Below are 19,995 nucleotides of genomic sequence, written 5' to 3'. Positions count from 1 at the left end.
GGCTTTCTTGTTGCCATCACTTCTGCTCGCAGAGTGAGTGAGCTTCCACTCTTTCTTCCAAGCCTCCATTTTTGTCTGTACACCCTGACAAAGTAGTGTTGCGCACTAAGGCTTCCTTCCTGCCCAAGGTTGTTACGCCTTTTCATGTAGGCCAATCCATCAGCTTGCCTACTTTTTACGCACCCCCACATCCTTCTCATGAGGAGGAGAGACTCCACCGTCTGGACCCAAAAAGAGCACTGATGTTCTATCTTAATCGTACTAAAGATTTCCAGGTGGATGATCAACTCCTTGTTGGGTATGTTGGCGCGAAGAAAGGGAAGGTGGTGAAAAAATTTACCATCTCTCGATGGGTACCTCTTTGCATCAAGGTGTGCTACGCTTTGGCGAAGAAGCAACCCCCTCAGGGCTTGCACACTCATTCCACCATAGCAACTGCTGCTTCCACTGCGTTAGCACGTGGAGTTCCTGTCCTGGATATCTGCCAGGCAGCTACGTGGGCATCCCTGCACACGTTTGCTAAGTATTACTGCCTGGATAGTCAGGTCCGTCGGGACGGCTACTTTGGTCGTTCGGTCCTGCAGGTCTTTCTAGTATGATCTTAGTTCGCAGCCCACCACCCAGGATGGCATTGCTTGGGTATCTATTCTAAGGTAATGAATCTGCAACTAGAAGTCTCTATCAGATGTACAAGTTACTTACCTAGTTGCAGATTCCTTACCGCCCACTCATCCTCTCCGCTTGCAAACTGATTTCTAGGGACAGGGATTCCCCCCTTTCAGGTCCTTAGCTCTGGCGCACCAATCTCAGTGTTCTTAGCAGCTCTGCGCTCTGGTGTGGAAAGTCGTTAAAAGAAACTGACGTCCCTGCGTGAGGGCGGCATCTATGTACTACTCCCGACGTCATCACGGCGACCACGACGCCTATGACGCCTGAGTCAACCGATGCCACCTACTGACGCGCAGGGTATTGCTCGAAGAAAAATCTCTGGATCCAGTCTGACGCATGGGGGAAAATTCTAAGGTAAGGCATCTGCAACTAGAATATGTCTCTACCAGATATTTCGTTACTGAAGGTAAGTAACTTATACTTCACATCAAAAATAGGGTTACTTCGAACTGACGTTTACAATTTGGTGGATCATAACAATTCAAATAAAATAGTTTGATCCAGGAATAATTGAACTATAAATGATGTTGCTGTCTTCTCGCATCTTGAGAAGTAATGGAACTGTTAACATTGCCACACAGGATGGGGTAGTGGGGTCAGATGTACAATGAGATAGGTTTTAAATAGTGGTGACAAATTGTGCACCACCTGTTTGCGACCTGTCTCTGATTTTGTATGCTACGTCTGTCATGTTGTGCAAAATACTAATCCACAGGGGGTGATAAATGACCTGTATAATGATTATTAACTAGGTAATCAGCCATTCGCATCACCCCCATTTCACACGCCCCGATTGGCTACAGTCACAGGCATGGTGTGCCTGATTGATACATCAAACAACCATCCTTGTGTTTGTACGGCTAAACAGGAATATTTATTAAATGGTTATCCACAATTGATCCAATTCTGCGTTTTAACGAAAAAAGAAAGAAGTTTCCTGTTTTAGAAGACAGGTGTGCAGGCAGAAGTCTGCTGGACCACTGCCTGCAACAACACCCGCACCCAAGAATCTGCATTTGCATCCAGTTGGGCTTTCACTGACACGTCCACCTTCAGCACCATGTGTGCTCCTCATACTCTTATTGGGGTCATTACTAGCTCTTATGCCGCACACTGTGCTGATTCCCTTTGCATTGATGCCGGTGCAGACACCACCAATATTCAAGGTTTAATTACAGTTACAATTACATTATGCTTTCCGAATCCATCTCAACCTTGACCGAGGCTACATCCGACTCCCACCACAGTGGAGCCAGCCAGCAATCCTTCTGTTTCTGATGCTTTACTCTCACCACTCGGTAGGACCCACCTTTGCACCATCTTTTCACCACTGATTCAGTCAATGACATATTTGATGATGGGGATTACCTTGTCCCCTAATATGAGTAGGAAAACTGGTAGGATGAGCTCCAAGATGCCACTGGCCTAGAAACTTCTCCACATACTATTCTTGTTTCTCCTACAGCCCCACCACTGAGAGAAGTGCCTTCTTTGCCCTTTTTATGAGAAGGGCAGCAGAAATAATAGACCTACAAATACAACTTCCTGCTATGGAGGTGAAGACTAATGCTCTGAAAAAGGTGCTTCAGCCTGGTGATGTGCCTACAGAACCTCTATTACTGTTTAATTAGGACATCACAGATATCCTCTTGGGCACTTAGGCAAAACCATTGTTCACCACAAGGTGAACCAGCATTTCTCACACAATATACCTCACCAGAGAGCTTGTTGGTACAAGTGTCCAAAAGTAAGATGAATCCCAAAACCTTCCCTACCACCCTACCTGATTGTGAGTCAAAAAATAGAGACTCTTGGAAAGTGTATGTTTTCTGCCACTAAACTTTCTCTGCAATCCACCCAGACCAACTGTCTTATAGGATGCTACTCCCTTGTCCTATGGGACACAGCGGTCTAAGTTTTACCAGAAATTCTGGATGACCTTAGGACGTCCATGACCCAAGCAATCCAGGATTGTCACAACACAGCCAAATTTGTCATTTGCTCAGGCTTTGGCATGTTCGACTGCATAGGTCAGGCAATGGTTACCAGTTTTCACTCTTCGGCACCATGCCTAGATTAGGTCTAAGGGCTTCTCCAGAAACGTTTAAGCTTCTTTAATGGACATGACGTGCCCTTTGATGGCTTTCACCTTTTTGGTGACAAAAGGGATTCAGAACTAGAACAGTTTAAGGAAAGCAGAGCAACACCCTATTCTTTGGTTCTGTCTTCCCCATCAGACAAATGAACCAGTGAATTTCGCTCTCTGTGTAGCTGTGGTAGGGGTTTTTAGTATTGCCAATGCTTGACCCCTCAGTCAGTGCTGATGACAGACAAAGGCCTGCATCCTATTTTAGATCTCCGTTCTCTCAACACATTCCTATGAAAGGACAAATTCAAGATGCTCACACTATCACAACCCCACTACATTCACCCCCCCCTTCACACACACATGCATACACACACCCATGTGGGGGGGGCTTTGGAGCGGTAGGGGAGACGGGGGGGCTAACTGGAGGTGGGGAGACCCCTATCAGTGACAGGGAAGGAATTCCCTGTCACTGATAGTGCCTACCGCCATGGTTTTCATGGCGTTAAGAAAGCCACGAAAACCATGGCGGTAGGTAGGGTCGTAATCCCATAGGCAGAACAGTGACGGCCATCGGGCTGGAGATGGATATCTCCAGCCCAGCTGCTGTTACTGCCGTGGCAGTCGGAGTGGTACATTGGCGGGTTGGCTTGAGCCAACCCACCAAATTTCATAATATGGCGGTAAGTACCGCCAGCCTGTTGGCAGTACTTACTGCCATATTAATGCCGACCGCCGGGGTTGTAATGACCCCCTAAGTACCTTAAATAAGCATCTTATTTAATAAGCATTGGAACTCCTTCAGAGGTGTTTCGCCTTGGTCAGTCATGAGCATGCATATTGTCATTCAAACTTGTGATTCCAAAGAACTTCGTAGCTTAAGTTACAAATCAGTCAGATCATTGCCTAATCCTTATAGCCCCAAAATTGTAATTCAGATCAAGTTTTCAGACCTTGTGTCCCCATGAGAGAATAGGCCTTCATCAGAAGGTACATTTTTTGACAAAGAAGACCATCAGTATTGTACATTCATCCTTGCAAAAGCTGTTTTTGAAGGTTCAGTTCTGATGAATTCCATTTTATTATTATTATTCCTTACTGATCCAGCAAAAAATCTCATTTTAGCAAGTAAGTAGTAGTCTAAAAGAATTAAATCAGAAAACAATTAGCTTGTCCATTCCATTTCAAAATCTGCTTCCTTATTACAATAATTGTTAAAGATAGAAACATCTATTTGCATATTCCTTTCCTTAGAATTTCCCCAGGCATCAGTCTGGATCCAGAGATGTTTCTGGAGCAATACCCATGCGCGCCCTTAGGTGTCGTCGATCGGCTACATGTCCATGGTCGGCATCGTGTGTGCCAGAATTACTTCACAGGTCCTATTTAGGCATCACCCCGGGCACTGATGTCAGTTCTTTTTTTTTTTCCGCCCCAGCCAGCGCTGATCCAAAGAGAGAGCTACCCCTTAGTCGCTTTTGACTGGTCTTTTTCAACTTTTGTCAAAGCTTTTTGGGGTATTTCTGCTCCCAGTGCATAAAGGGATGTCTTCTTGTAAGGCCAGGTTCAAGCCCTGTGGATCCTGCCATCAGGTGATGTCCATGACGGATTCACACCTTGTGGAGCTCTAGTCTCCGGAGCATGACTACGACCTTAAGTTGTGCTCTGAGTGCGGGCCATGAGTCTGAAGGCTGTGAGGGAGCGGTCCCTAAAGCTGGTGACTGCATGGCACTCGGCTCCGTGTAAGTCCTGGTCTTGGTTGAAAGGAAGGTCTTGGAATTGGTCACGGAGCCCCCCACGTTGTCATTCCATACCAAGTCCTTGGAACAATCGGGTAGGTTGAGGGATAAGAAGAAGTTGAAGAAAGCGAAATGTTCTTTGACTTCACCCCATCCGTCGGTCGACAAGATGAGGGAGCGTTGTTGATCTAGGCCTCTCTCTGAGGAGCCTGCATCTGGGCCGACTCTGTGCCTTCCCGGGTTTTGGGGAGCCGAAGCAACCCCTCCCCAACTTAAGGAGTTTTAGGAGGCCATGTGCCTCATTTTTGGGCAGTCCGACTGTGCTGGCGTGCTTTCAGACCCTGCAGAATACCACCTCAACTTTCCTGGACGCCGGTCCTGATGTCAGCGCTCCCACCTCCACCCATGCCCCTGAGCGGCACCGTCCTCATTCTCATTGCAAACTCAAACACAGAGCTGAATGGGTGTCGTAGGACGCCGACAGGGGCCTTGCCCCCTTTGTCGTGTCCAGAGCCTTTTTCCTATGGGCTAGGTTATAGTGAGGAATAGAAGGGAGTCATTGAACCCTTTGGAATACCAGCTCCAAGACCCCATGGACTGGGGTGCAGGCCTGGGTGAAGCCAGTGGACTGGATACCTCCACAGATACTGGCATGCTGTCTCCTCCCACCATGGCTATGGAGGAGAGAGCTTCATATTCAGTGGTGGTGCAGTCCTTGAGCTGCCTTCGGAGGCAGTCAGGGCTAACCTACTGACAGAGATGTTTCAGCCTTGAGCTTCATTCTCTGAACCCCAGCTTCCCTTTAATGAATCCCTTATGGATGTCTTACTGGGTTCCTGGTCCAAACCCAGCACAGGGGCTCCTGTGAACAGGACAAATGCCCGCCTTCATTGCCATGCAAACTACAGGTTTTCTGGCGCAACATCGCAGCAACGAGAACTTGGTTATTCAAGCCGCCACTTCCTAGAGCTCGTTCCCTCCTGCACCCTCGGTTAGGGAATCCAAGAGGCTGAACGCACTCGGGAAGAATAGGTTTTCTTCCGCCAGCCTGGTATTGAGGTCTATGAACACTGCATGCCTTTTGGGTCGCTATTTCCACATGCTGCGGGATGGGGTTGCGCAAGTGCTGCCACAGGTCACAGAGGAGGCCTGGGTTGTACTTTCCTACGCAGTGTCTGATGGGAGGTAGTAAAGTTCACAATCCGATGTGGACCGGTTGCTTGAGGCACCACGCCTGGTTGAAGACGTCTGGCTTTTTGGGGGATGTTCCAGCTAATTTTATGGACATACCCTTTGATGGACCCCGTCTCTTCGAAGATAAAGCAGACTCGGTACTCGAGCGCTTCAAGGATTCTCATGCTATAGCCAGGTCCTTGGGCCTTGCAGCACCCCCTTGTCCCCCTTAGTCTTCTTTTTACCCCTTTTGTAGCTACGGAAGGGGCACCCAGCCATGTCCGTTCCCCTCCAGCCACTGTGCCGCTCATGCAGACTGCCCTCTGCATGGCCAGGGACATGGGATCCACCGTCCTTGTAAATCAGGGAGCCAGCATTCCAGCCAGTCTGAAGCCCCTCACCCCCCCTGTTGCCCCCCCCCCCCCCCAAATCAGCAGGCCGCTGCATCCAAACCTTCTTAGTCTAATGATTCCCCACCAGAGACCTGTCAGAGACATAATCCGCCGTCACCTGCTCCACTGGTAGTCCATCACATCAGACAGGTGGTTTTTGCAGATAGTCAGAAGGGGCTACTCCCTCCCCTTTGAGACTACTCCTCTACCCATATTACCATCTTACAATCAGATGTCGGAGGATCGCTTGCCATTTCTCATAGAGGACGTTATGGCTTTCTTGGCCAAGGGAGCCATAGAGAGGGTCCGTGTTCCAGAGGTAGGTTGTTATTCCTGCGACTCTCTGGTGCCCAAAAAGAACAAGGGCCTTCACCTCATCCTAGACCTTCAGTCCTTCAATCTCTTTCTCAAGAAGGAGAAGTTCAAGATGCTCATTCTGGCTCTGGTTCTATCTGCTCTGTACCCATCAGTTCACCGTGCTTCCCTTTGGCCTTACTAGTGCCCCTTGGGTGTTGACCAAGGTGATGTTGGTGGTCTCAGCTCATCTGCACAGATCAGGGGTTTCAATCTTCCCCCATCTTGACGACTGGCTGTTCAAGGCAGACTCGCTCCAGGCTGTCGTCTCCCACCTCCAGGCTGCGGTGGACCTCCTGCATTCACTGTGGTTTGATAAAAAATGTGCCTAAATTACCCCTGGCTCCCTCTCAGACGCTCCCTTTCATCTGAGCTGTTCTGGACACACTGCTGTTTAGGGTTTATCCTCCAGAGTAGCGATTCCAGAATATTCAGGCTATGATACCAATGTTTCAGACTCTATCCTGAATTTCGGTGGAAATGACTCTGAGGCTGCTGGGCCTCATGGCCTCCTGCAACCTTCTAATGACACGTGCCAGGTGCCATATGATGGCTCTGCAGTCGGACCTGAACCCAACCAGATCTGCCAGTAGAGACAGATGCGCCACTCTTGGGATGGGGCAGCCACCTGGGAGAGGCAGAAATCAGACGTATCTGGTCTCTGGCGGAGTCTGGACTCCACATCAACCTGTTCGAGCTCAGAGTGATCAGTCTAGAATTGAAAGCATTTCTTCCCTCTCCCAAAGGGTAGGATGTACAGGTGTTCACGAACAACACTACTACCATGTGGTACTGCAAATGGGTGACTCTTTGTCAAGAGGCTCTGCGCCTCTGGATGTGGCTGGAACAACTGGGCATTTCAATGGTGGTTCGACATCTGGAAGGCTGTGTGAATGCCAGCGCGGACAAACTCAGCTCATGCTTAGTCGATCACGAATGGCATCTCCATCCGGAGGTGGTGCAAGGTCTGTTTCAGCAGTGGGGAGAGCTTTGGCTAGAAATGTTTGCCTCTGCAGAAGAGGAGCAATGTCAGCAGTATTGTGCATTGTAGTTTCCAAGGCAGAAATTGCTCGGCAACGCTTTTCATCTCAAGTGGCACTCAGGCTTTTCCGCCCATACCACTTCTACACAGAGTTCTCAAGCAGTTCAAGATCGACCAGGCCCAAGTAATCCTTGTGGCTCTGAACTGGGCACAAAGAATCTGGTATTCCGAGCTATTGAGCATGTCCATGGATCCTCCAATCAGACTGCCCCTTTGGGGGGATCTTCTGTTACAGCAACAGGGGAGGGTTCTCCACCTGAACCTGTCCAATCTCTGCCTTCTTGCGTGGAGATTTAGCAGCAGCAGTTGACTGCTTTTGACCTTCCGCCCAAAATCTGCGTAATCTGGACAGCTAGGCGTCCCTCCACCAAAACAGTATACTCCTTTAGTTCGAAGAAATTTGTGGCATGTTGCACTGACAATTCTTTTGGCCCCCTTTTTGACCCCCTTTCTGAGATTGTTGTTTATCTTTTCTCTGGCCCAGCAGGGCTCAACAATGGGGCTTTCAAGATGTTATCCATCTGCCATTACTGCTTTTTTGTGGTTGCCTTCCTTGTTTAAGTCTCCAATTGTAAATAGGTTCCTTAAAGGCCTTACTCATGTTTCCTCCATCCATTATGCCCTAATAGGATTTCAATTTAGTTTTAACATTTCTGATGTGCGCTCCTTCAAAGCCTCTCCACAGTTGTCCTCTCAGGCTTCTCACTTTGAAAACAGCCTTTCTTGTGGCCATTACATCTGCCCAGGGGTGAGTGAGCTGCTGGCATTGTCATCTAAGCAGCCCTACTTTTCCATCTATCCTGACAAAGTAATTCTTCGCACTAGGGCCTTCTTTCTGCCAAAAGTGTTTATTCCCTTCCATGTAGGCCTATCCATCACATTGCCTACTTTTTACGCGCTCTTGCATCCTTCTAAGGAAGAGGAGAGACCCCATCGCCTGTACCCAAAAAAGAGCGTTTACATTCTACCTTGATCGTACAAAAGAGTTATGGGTGGATGATCAACTGTTTGTTAGTTAGGTGGGTGCGAAGAAAGGTCGGCAGTGCAGAAGAGGACCATCTCCAGATGCATTAACATGTACTACGCACTGGCTAAGAAGCAACCCCCTGAGGGTTTGCGTGCTCATTCTACCGGAGCTAAAGCTGCAACCACTGCATTAACACCCATGCGGAGTTCCAGTCCTTGACATGTCAGGCGGCAACTTGAGCATATCAGCATATGTTTACCAAACACTGCTCCCTTGGACAATAAGGTCCGTAGGGATGGGTATTTTGCTTATTCGGTCCTGCAGGGCTTTCTAGTATGATCTTAATTCACATACCCACCTCCGGGTATAGTATTTCTTGGGTATCTTTTGTTAGCTAAGGAATCTGCAACTCTCTATCAGATTGACACGTTACTTATATTTGGTAATGCCTTATCTGGTAGAGACAGTATCTAGTTGCAGATTCCTTACCGACCCTCCCATCCTCCCCGCTCTGCAAACTGATTTCTAGGGAAAGGGAGTCCCTTACAGAGCTCTAGTTTTTACACACTAGTGGTCAGTTTTCTTCATAGCTCTGCCCTTCTGTGTGGAATGATGTGGAAAAAAAAAACTGATGTCAGTGTGCTGGGGCCTGGATCCAGACTGATGCCTGGGGAAATTTTAAGGTAGGGAATCTGCAACTAGATATTGTCTCTACCAGATAAGGTGTTGCCGAAGATAATTAACTTGCCCATCTCTCTCTCACGCTCGCTCACTCTCTTGCTGTCACTCCCATACCGCAACGGCTCAGGTTTGCCCAGTGAACAGTGGACAAATATATCAGTCTTCTGTCTCACAAAATCGATGATATTACACCTTTTAACCCATAGCAAGTTGATTTCTGCAAGAATTATGTGTATTTATTGGAACATTTAAATGCTGTTTCTTTCTGTAATGATGTGGTTAGGTGCCTTTTTGAATGAGACATTTTGCTTCTGACTGTATAGAACACTTCTCCCCCAGTGTTAACTCATTCTTAATCTATTGGTTTTAATGCACATGCCATTTGAAGAACAACATGTGATATGGATTATTATGCTACAAGCTGTTTTCCTTGTAGCTGTTCATACTTTCATACCCCTACAATTTTGCACATTAAATTGTAGAATTTTCAGATTTTACTGTTTCAGTCAGTAGAGTTGCACATATTTTTTCATATTAAAATTGATGGCTCCACCGCTAGATTTACACAACAATGCTAGTGTTTTACTGTGTGGGAACCTCAACCGGAGCTTGCAGTCACACAACTCCTGATGATGTCAGAAAATAGTATTAACCTCTAAAATGGACTGTCTAGTTCTAGACGGACCGAAGACCTTGCTGTCTCAGTCCATATAAAGAGTAGGCTACTGGCGAACTTCAGGGGCATTTGCAGGTAGACTCTGTCCTTCATCCTCCTCGTTTTGGTTTTCAGATTTGAAAGGGGTGAAAAACTTGAATCTCATTCTGAATGGATCTACTGTTAATTGTACGTAGAGAATAGGATTTGCCAATTCAGTTGGATCTAAATGCAGCATTCGATACAGTGGATCCAACTGTCTTACTCTCTTGACTCCTCGCTTTGGGAGAAATGCCCAAAAGTCGTAAATTATTGTGTAATATATTACAGAGTCTTGTTGCCTTTTCTCTCTACTTAGTTACTTCTGTTTGACATTCTATAGCAAAATCTTTGATAGAATAATATCCAAAAAAGTCTATACATGCTTCTGGATTAAAAATGTATGTAGCAGATATTTGTCCACATCAAAGGTAAATATAATTTCAAGGATTTCCCCCGTTTTTTGATTTTCACAGATGTTGGTTGCACAGGCGCCAAATTGATGGCTCCCTGAACAGAACCCCAACAGGCTTCTACGACCGAGTATGGCAAATCTTGGAGAGGACCCCAAATGGCATTATCGTAGCAGGAAAATTCCTACCACAGGTAAACAGTCAACAAACCGATTGAGCTTTACACCTGAAATTGATGATTTACTGGAAAGCTAAAGGCACTTGGCACAGTATTTGAGAGACCTGCATCTCTGTGTAGGTAAATACCATCTATGACTTTTCTAAAGTGGTAGTGGCCAAAAGTTGTTAGTAGTTCTGAGATGTTTTTGAGTGCACTTTGTGTAAAAAAAAAAAAAATAGTTGTGGGCATTTGTGAGGATTTGGTTGTACTACAGGGAGTGCAGAATTATTAGGCAAGTTGTATTTTTGAGGATTAATTTTATTATTGAACAACAACCATGTTCTCAATGAACCCAAAAAACTCATTAATATCAAAGCTGAATATTTTTGGAAGTAGTTTTTAGTTTGTTTTTAGTTTTAGCTATGTTAGGGGGATATCTGTGTGTGCAGGTGACTATTACTGTGCATAATTATTAGGCAACTTAACAAAAAAATATATATACCCATTACAATTATTTATTATTACCAGTGAAACCAATATAACATCTCAACATTCACAAATATACATTTCTGACATTCAGAAACAAAACAAAAACAAATCAGTGACCAATATAGCCACCTTTCTTTGCAAGGACACTCAAAAGCCTGCCATCCATGGATTCTGTCAGTGTTTTGATCTGTTCACCATCAACATTGCGTGCAGCAGCAACCACAGCCTCCCAGACACTGTTCAGAGAGGTGTACTGTTTTCCCTCCTTGTAAATCTCACATTTGATGATGGACCACAGGTTCTCAATGGGGTTCAGATCAGGTGAACAAGGAGGCCATGTCATTAGATTTCCTTCTTTTATACCCTTTCTTGCCAGCCACGCTGTGGAGTACTTGGACGCGTGTGATGGAGCATTGTCCTGCATGAGAATCATGTTTTTCTTGAAGGATGCAGACTTCTTCCTGTACCACTGCTTGAAGAAGGTGTCTTCCAGGAACTGGCAGTAGGACTGGGAGTTGAGCTTGACTCCATCCTCAACCCGAAAAGGCCCCACAAGCTCATCTTTGATGATACCAGCCCAAACCAGTACTCCACTTCCACCTTGCTGGCGTCTGAGTCGGACTGGAGCTCTCTGCCCTTTACCAATCCAGCCACGGGCCCATCCATCTGGCCCATCAAGACTCACTCTCATTTCATCAGTCCATAAAACCTTAGAAAAATCAGTCTTGAGATATTTCTTGGCCCAGTCTTGACGTTTCAGCTTGTGTGTCTTGTTCAGTGGTGGTCGTCTTTCAGCCTTTCTTACCTTGGCCATGTCTCTGAGTATTGTACACCTTGTGCTTTTGGGCACTCCAGTGATGTTGCAGCTCTGAAATATGGCCAAACTGGTGGCAAGTGGCATCGTGGCAGCTGCACGCTTGACTTTTCTCAGTTCATGGGCAGTTAGTTTGCGCCTTGGTTTTTCCACACGCTTCTTGCGACCCTGTTGACTATTTTGAATGAAACGCTTGATTGTTCGATGATCACGCTTCAGAAGCTTTGCAATTTTAAGAGTGCTGCATCCCTCTGCAAGATATCTCACTATTTTTGACTTTTCTGAGCCTGTCAAGTCCTTCTTTTGACCCATTTTGCCAAAGGAAAGGAAGTTGCCTAATAATTATGCACACCTGATATAGGGTGTTGATGTCATTAGACCACACCCCTTCTCATTACAGAGATGCACATCACCTAATATGCTTAATTGGTAGTAGGCTTTCGAGCCTATACAGCTTGGAGTAAGACAACATGCATAAAGAGGATGATGTGGTCAAAATACTCATTTGCCTAATAATTCTGCACTCCCTGTATATGATATGGCTGTGAGGCCTTATCATGCAGTACTCTCACAAATACTATCTTGGGTTCAGTCAGGTATGTTTACTTGTTCTTAAGCTTATTCCTGGGTAGCTGTGGTTATAGGCAGTAAGGCTAAACAAAGAAACTACGTATAACGCATTTAACAACAGCAAGTAACAGAATGAGGAAGCCACACAACACAACAGAAACAAGACAGTTTATAAAAATTGATTATATTTGTGTGAGTTTTTAGAGACCTTAAGCATCAAAATCCACCAGAGTGTTCCAGGGATACAAATTTTAGAAGCAATAAATAACTTTTATATGAACCCCAAACAAGCATTGGCCAACAAAATAAAATTGAAAGAATTTGGTAAGTTTGCAAAAAGTTAGTTTGGCAACTCTGGCCCGAGCTGGGCGACCAAGTCTGACAGAACAGAGTTCTAGGGGGCTAGAAAGGATACTTTGTTGCCTGGCCACCCGAGTGTTTTTAAGGCAAGATCCAAACTTTACAGGACAACCACCATGGACATCAGTGGGGAGAGTGGTCCTGATGCTGAGGGATGCAGGCAAAAATGTGCTTAAATGATGCTCTGACTGCGGTGTGGTCAACAGGGGTGCCTTTGTGCATATTCCTTGGTCAACAGGTGAAGTGGGGCGAACTTGGCCACAGAGGGTGGGGTCCCTCGAAGTCCTCTATGTTGCAGTAGCAGGCCAGCCGATGCTGGGTTACTGGTCAGTCTGCACCACGGTTGGGGCAAAATCCATGGGTGGGGGCTAGTGTCCCTTGGGTATGACAAACCCGTTACTGGATAGCACCCCCAGGTTCAGCAGACACAGTTTCAGGCTTTGACTAGCTCTTATTTGTCCTCTTGGGTGCTCAGCAATTGGTAGCAGCAAAACGTCTGCGGAGGCCACCAACTTGGCGATTTGGGCACCTTCTGCTCTTGTGTCCCTGGAGATCATTCCAAGAGATCAGCCAACTGATCCTTGAAGTCACTTCTGCTGTTGGAGGTTGGGAATCAAATTTTCTGTGAGCCAGGAGCTGTAGGCACAGTCAAAACTTAGCCCAAAGTTCAGCAGATGAAGTCCTTCCGAGCGTGCACTCTCTCTTTGTGCAGAGCCAGGGGCAGCTGGGCAGTCCTCCTTCGGGTGTCTCTCCAATTCCAGCATGATCTGAGAGTCAGGGTGCCAGGTGTGCCATATTTAACCCAGGAGAGAGCAAATATAAAATTAGTTTTCATGAAATAGTAGGGAACACCTTTTAAATTCGTAGGGTGTAAACAAAGATGTTTCTCGTCTGAGGACATTATTTCCGGGAAGTAATAAAGTTTGAAGCTACAAAAGTGCTTGTGCACCACACTTAAGCATATTCAGTTATACTTGCTATATGTATACTTGCATAAGTGGTTACACTTGGAAATTGCATGAATTCACAAACAATACCAGAAATGCTCTTGGGACTCTGAGACTATCACACAGCCCTGGCATATTGTGAAATGGAACGAGGAAGGAGGCTTCTGAACACCATAATCACTCTAAGAAAACATGCTCCATGCCCGCTGGCAGGGCTGTCATGAACTGTGGAAAAACAACCACAGGAGCCATGTTTGCTGAACACAAAGATGGGAGAGGAAAAGAGATGGTGGGAGCAGGACAAGGAGGGTAATAGAGCAGAAAAACAGACATAGGCAGCAGGTAGGAGGCAAAACAAGAGTCAGGGAGGGGGCAACTACAGTGCACACCAAGATGTCAGCTGTCTTCTGGTGCTTCTAAAAGGCTCTAAATAGTCCTGGCCTGTTGATATACCCCTGTAAAAAAAAAAAAATGTTGTCCAGGGATTTTCATTTTTGATTTGTCTTTTTGTATTATTAGAGAAGTAATTTAGCTTGAGTAGACATTGCTACTCCGGGACATTTTTCTGGAGCATATTTATAAAAATGGCAGATGTGTTGCAGTCCTAATGTAACATTTCAGTAACCATGAGACCTGTATACTTCATTTTGGTGTCAAAACTTAGGTTTTGGGGGCCTTCTTGAGACCGAAAATAACTCCTCAAAGCAACCCTTCTGCCATTTTCCAAAATAACGGGTATAAAATGGTGTTTTAGCCATCATGTTGATAATTTATTTTAATATTGTTTTTGTTTCAGGTTTTCCGTTGATTCAAATTTGTAAACATGAGCGAAGCAGGTGGTAACAGAGGATTTTTACCTCCTGACAGTGTTGCTGACTACAAAATCCGAGGATTCTTTCAACAGAGAAAAATGTGTCATATGCCAAACTAATCAGAGAGAAAAGCTAACATCAACTATGGCTGGGTAGAAGAGCATTTGAGATGCTGCAGAAACACGGCAAGATGAAGTTCACAAAAGATTTAAACTGATGGGGGAAGAGGATCAAATATTTTATCATTGTAACAAGTGCTACAAGTCGTATACAATTTAAATAAGCCTGGAAAAGATTTGTCAGAAAAGAGAAGAACTCAGTAAATCACAACAAGAATCTGAGTCTTCTGAGAAAGCAGTGACAACCAAGCCCAGTGCCCATTCATTTAGAAGATTAATGGCAACCCCTCATCCACCTCCAACAACCGATCAGAAAGCAGAGGATCTTCAATGTGTTATCTGTGGGTTAGCCAGAAGAGGCCATGGGGATTGACGAAAGAACAAAGTACAGAGTATATGTGAGTCTCAAAGGGCAAACATGTTTTTACCTGCAGCTTTTTTTTCCATGATTAAGTTTTCAGCCGAGCATCTGATCTAAAGAGTGAGGTCAATGTATTTGCAACTTATATGTATGCCCACCTGAGCTGCATGCATTAGAAAAATGAATGTACAATGAGCACCTTAACCGCCAGCCTTCAGTTAAGTTTGTACTCTTTGAAAAAGCAAATTAAGTTTTAAAGCCACCCTTGAGTGCTTGCTACGGGTTCACACCCACTGAGTTCAGAGAAATAATGGTCAAAATTGGTAAAACCGTACTGATACTTAATAATGAAATTGAGATTTTTCTGGGGAGAACGTACAGTGGCATCATTTGTTTTTGTCAGTCCAACAAAAAGATTGAGCCACTTAAGGTGTTCTCAGGTGATTTGATTCCTGAAGTTCTTGCTGCCGAATAAGATCACAGGATGCAGTAAAATATGCAGGAACCATTTTAAGAAATGATCTGAAAGATTTAGTTTTTGGGATTAATAAAAGATTTGGTGATGCCCCAGAACACCGCAAATCCCGCGAGACAACAAGAATGCCTGATGTTGTCTTAACATTTTTTACATCATTGTTTAATATCAGCAAAGCAAGACTGTTGCAAACTAAATTTCTTGATTTCGGAACAGAAGCCGACAACATTGATGATGGCTTTGAAGATATAAGCAAAGAAATGGAAGACAATCCCATGAAATGACAGGCTTGTGCTGTGCAAATGTACACTTTTTTCCAAATCATGTTTTATGAATTACATTGCGGCAAAAATAAAACCCAGCTACACTTGATGACTGCCCACACAATCATTTAAGTGCAAAAGTAGAGAGCTTAACACTTCAGTGAATAGGACTGGGGTATCAACAAGTTGTAATGACATAGTACGGAGCAGGAATTTGTTAGCAGTTCATGCTGTAAAATCTTGTGAATCCGACAGCACACCACTTCCAATTCACTTTACCAGAAAAGGATTTACAATTGTTGCTCTTGATAATTTTGAAGACAGCTCTTCTTTGTCTGGAACATCCAGCACACATGATACTGACACAGTGCTTTTTCAAGACTGTACCAATGAAGCCGCTGCTGGAAAACCAGCTGTGTCAGCTGTAGGCATAATCAAATGAAGCTGCAAACTTATAATCCAACTGCCGTGCCAACGTGTGCATAATCTCTACGAACCATCAACACGTCCCAGTGTACCAGAAACTTTAAAAGTGGCTTAAGGATATAGAACTTCTTGTACCTGGTGTTGTGGGCCGCAAAGCTGATTTAACTGAATTTATCATATTGCTTGTTCGGTGCGGACTGAAGGATGAAGAAAAGCCAGTTCCTCTGTGAGCTGTAATTCAGGCTCTGATCTCCCAGAGTTCTGTCCCACTGAAGATGGTTGGATTTTTACCAGTAATGCCATCTCCCGTCAAAAACTACGCAGCAGTATACACAGCTCTAAAAAAAAAAAAAAAAAAAATCCAAAATGTGCATGCTCAGCTTCAAGACCAGCCTATCCTGACAATTTTCTGCTGTGAAGGTGTTTTCAAAATTGTAGCTGACATTTTTATGAGCAATCCAGCAGAATTTGCTGATCTTTATCCAATGATGGGCATTTTCCACGTGACAAAAGTTGAGTTTCAATGTGCAGGAAGTTCTCAGTGGATGTGGCATAGGCGATGCACTTATTGAGGCTGAAATCTTTGGAAGCAAGATTGTCCAGTCAGTGTTGGGCGGAGCTCATTATGTTCGTTTGCTACAAGGTATGCTTATCATATCTCAGGCTATAGAAATATTGCGTTGGAATGCTTTCTGGAACAAGAATGACAAATTAGGTTTTGCATATCTTATCTCAGAAGCGAACAAGGCACAGGTTGCACTTCATTCAAAAAACATTTATGCAAAGCCAGGCAATGTTCTATACATTCAGTCCAAAATCAGAAAACCTGAAAACCAAGTCAGTAGAATTTGTCAAAGAATGTGAAGAAAAATCAGTACTTTTCAAGTACTGGGGAAATGTTTTACACATTATAGCTCTAGTGAAAAACTTGGTGCATGCTGATCGTTAAGGTGATTGGGAGCTGCACCTGAAGACTGTGGAGTCTGATTACTGGGTTTCGCAAATTCAACTGCATAAACTACCTGAGATATGGGTCATGGTATTTGGAAAGAATCTAGAGGTGGAAAAACAATACCTCTACAGAAAATTAATTCAAAGACATTTTGTGGTGAAAGATAGAGAGGGAACGTTCAATGATGTGGCTCCAGGTATGAAACTGGAATAGACGATCCATAGATGACAGTAAAGCTCCAAGGGCATTGTTGGTCAGACACGTAAAAGTGAATTTGTTGCTCAATGGCAGCTAGTTTACCTTTCTATTTGCAGTGTTTTCAGAGATGACTAATTCAGAATTAATGGGCCATTGTGAAACTATTCCTCACCACGAACTTGTGAGAAAGAAAGTGAACGTTTTAATAAACATGTTGACAGCTTTCTTCATTTCATGCAGCAGCAAGGAAACACCTTTGAAATGATTGAGCCTGTGCGACTGCACAGATTCATGACCAAACAATGTGTGGATAATGATATAAAGACAAGTCTACTAGATGTCCTGGAACATGGATCAAAACTATACGCAGAACTGAAGCAGGAGAGATTTGTATTGAAAAAGAAAAAGCTGTTTGGCATAATCACTAAAGCTAAACTTCCACTATTTAATTGCCATACTAAGTTGTTTCCTCCAACTAGCCACTACAAAACAGGTTATAAAAAAAACAACTTTCACAAGCACATCAAGAGATGGATGTAGCAAAAGAAAGGAGTGAATTTATCAAGGACATTATGTTGCATGATCTTCTTCCAACAAACGCATTATTTGATGAAGATGCTGCAACCAAACCAGTGAAGCACAAACTCGTACAAGAGCTTGAAAAAAACTTTCATCTAAAGAATTTCAATTAAAAAAGGTGTCCTCATTGTGGACTATGTCACAATTGCACGTGGTCAGGATTTCATCCACGGAAAACATAGGAGAGGTCATTCAGACTGTTCTATAGATATCAAAGTCATTGTGCACCTTGCAAGGTCTGCACATTGTCTTTGACAATTATCTTGAAATATCTGTCAAAAAATGGGAGAGAATCAGATGAATGTCTACAAGCAGAACAATTGTCCTTGCCAACTTCAAAGATTTGATACCTACACCTGTGGAACTTGATCAATTCTGGTCATCAACGTTAAACAAGATGAACTTGGAGATGTTAACTCGCCAAAACATTTCCGATGCTTCAGTAAACACTAAATTTCCAATTATTGCAAGTGAAATGATAGTCAATGTTGAGTTGGTGCCTGCAGAGATATATTCGAAAGGTACGAGCCATATTGTTCAAGAACTTAACAGCAAACTGGAGGAAGCTGACCTTCGTGTTGTGCCACATGTTGGGTGGGCTGTTAGAAAAGGTTCCATTGGAATATTGTACTGTCAAATGACACAGATGTTATTATTGTGCTACTTAGATTTGTTTCAATGCTCATAAGTCGAGGATTTTCAGATTTATAGTTAAGTTATGGAACAGGTGAGAAAAGACACTTGATATCACTTCATATTCTGTACAAGAAACTTGACCTGAAATACCCAGTGTTATTGATCAAGGCACATATTGTTATGGGTGATGACAATATTAGCAAAATTGGAACAAAACTTGTTGCGCCAACTACTGGACCTGTGAAGTTTCTAAAAGAATTTGCTGGGACAGAAGAAGAATGTGACTTTGAAGGCGTTCAAAAATATTTTGTACGTGTGTGGAAAACGAGTTCTGACTGTCACACATTTGACGATCTTCGGGAGAATGTATTCAAGAGATCAGTCCCGCTAAGTGACCTTCTACCGATGTCATCTTCTGTGCATGGGGACATTAAAAAAGTGTTCTACTTGATCAAAAGATGTGTAAATGTTTTGGATCATGCATATGTAGAGAAAGATCTTTGGGAATTTAGTTGGGAAGATATTGATGAGGTGCTAAAACCTATGGAATTTCTAAAGCCTCTACCCACCGAACTTACACATACATGTACTTGCAAAACCCTGTGCTACAAAAAAGATGTCCCTTTCGACATGCTGTTCTCAAATGTACCTCAAGCGATTGGCAAAACAATTAAAGTGAACTTTAGAATTGTGTCTAAAACAGGAGTGTTAACATTTTTTTTCATATTTAGATCATATACATTGTTTGGTGTATACATACAAGGGTTAAAAAACATTATTATTTGTTTCATATCTATATATGTCTCTTCTTCCACAATTATAGCTGCCATTTTGGGAAATGGTGGGAGGGTTGCTCTGAAGAGTTATTTTCTGTCTCTGTAAAATTACTTGACCTCCAAAACCTATGTTTTGATACCAAAATGAAGTATATAAGTCTCATGGTTCTGGAAATATATCATCTCATAGAGACTTCTAGTTGCAGATTCCTTACCTTAGAATTTCTCCCAGGTGTCAGTCTGTATCTGGAGGTTTTTCTTCAAGCAGTACCCTTGCACACCGTTAGTTGGCATCAGTCAACTCTGTGTCCATTGTCAGATATTTCATCGCAGGTCGGATATGGGCACTACTCCGACGCGCCGATGTTGGTTCTTTTTGTTCAGCGCCAGCCTACATGCAGATCCGGAGAGAAGAGACCCTTACAGTCGCTTTTTGACTGGCCTTTTGGTCAAAGTTTTTTTACTTTGGGTGCATCAAGATGTCATCTCGTAAGACCGTCTTCAAGCCCTGCGACTCCTGCCACCGCATGATGTCAGTGACGGATCCACACCTGGTGTGTTTGTGGTGCTTGGAGCGCGACTACGACCCGAACTTGTGCTCCAACTGCTGGGCCATGAACCAGAAGGCTTTGAGGAAGGGGTCCCTAAAGTTGCTTGCAGCCCGCTTCCGGCTCTGCATTGCTCCTGGGCTCGGACGAGAGGAAGGTTTCAAGACCGCTTGCAGAGCCATCATCACTTTTCTAAAAATCGTTAGATCATTCAGGTAAGCACCAGAAGAAGTCAAAGAAGCACAAGCGCTCTTCGACTTCACCTCATTGGTCTGATGATGCAACGTGGGGGGAGTATCC

At 44.2% G+C, this 19,995-nt stretch overlaps 1 protein-coding gene across 3 annotated transcripts in view; it reads left to right on the top strand.

The window, feature by feature from the left end:
* PHKB (phosphorylase kinase regulatory subunit beta) overlaps nt 1–19,995 on the top strand; it is a 1,122,330-nt gene that overhangs the window by 978,297 nt on the left and 124,038 nt on the right. For all 3 annotated transcript variants that reach the window (XM_069216595.1, XM_069216596.1, XM_069216594.1), the window contains one exon: nt 10,274–10,403. In XM_069216595.1, the coding sequence (XP_069072696.1) occupies nt 10,274–10,403 (130 nt within the window). The remainder of the gene's footprint in view (nt 1–10,273; nt 10,404–19,995) is intronic.

Source organism: Pleurodeles waltl, chromosome 12, assembly GCF_031143425.1.
Source record: "Pleurodeles waltl isolate 20211129_DDA chromosome 12, aPleWal1.hap1.20221129, whole genome shotgun sequence".
NCBI lineage: Eukaryota > Metazoa > Chordata > Amphibia > Caudata > Salamandridae > Pleurodeles > Pleurodeles waltl.
Note: the sequence above shows the minus strand (reverse complement) of the source record. Positions and strands in the feature narration are given on the sequence as shown.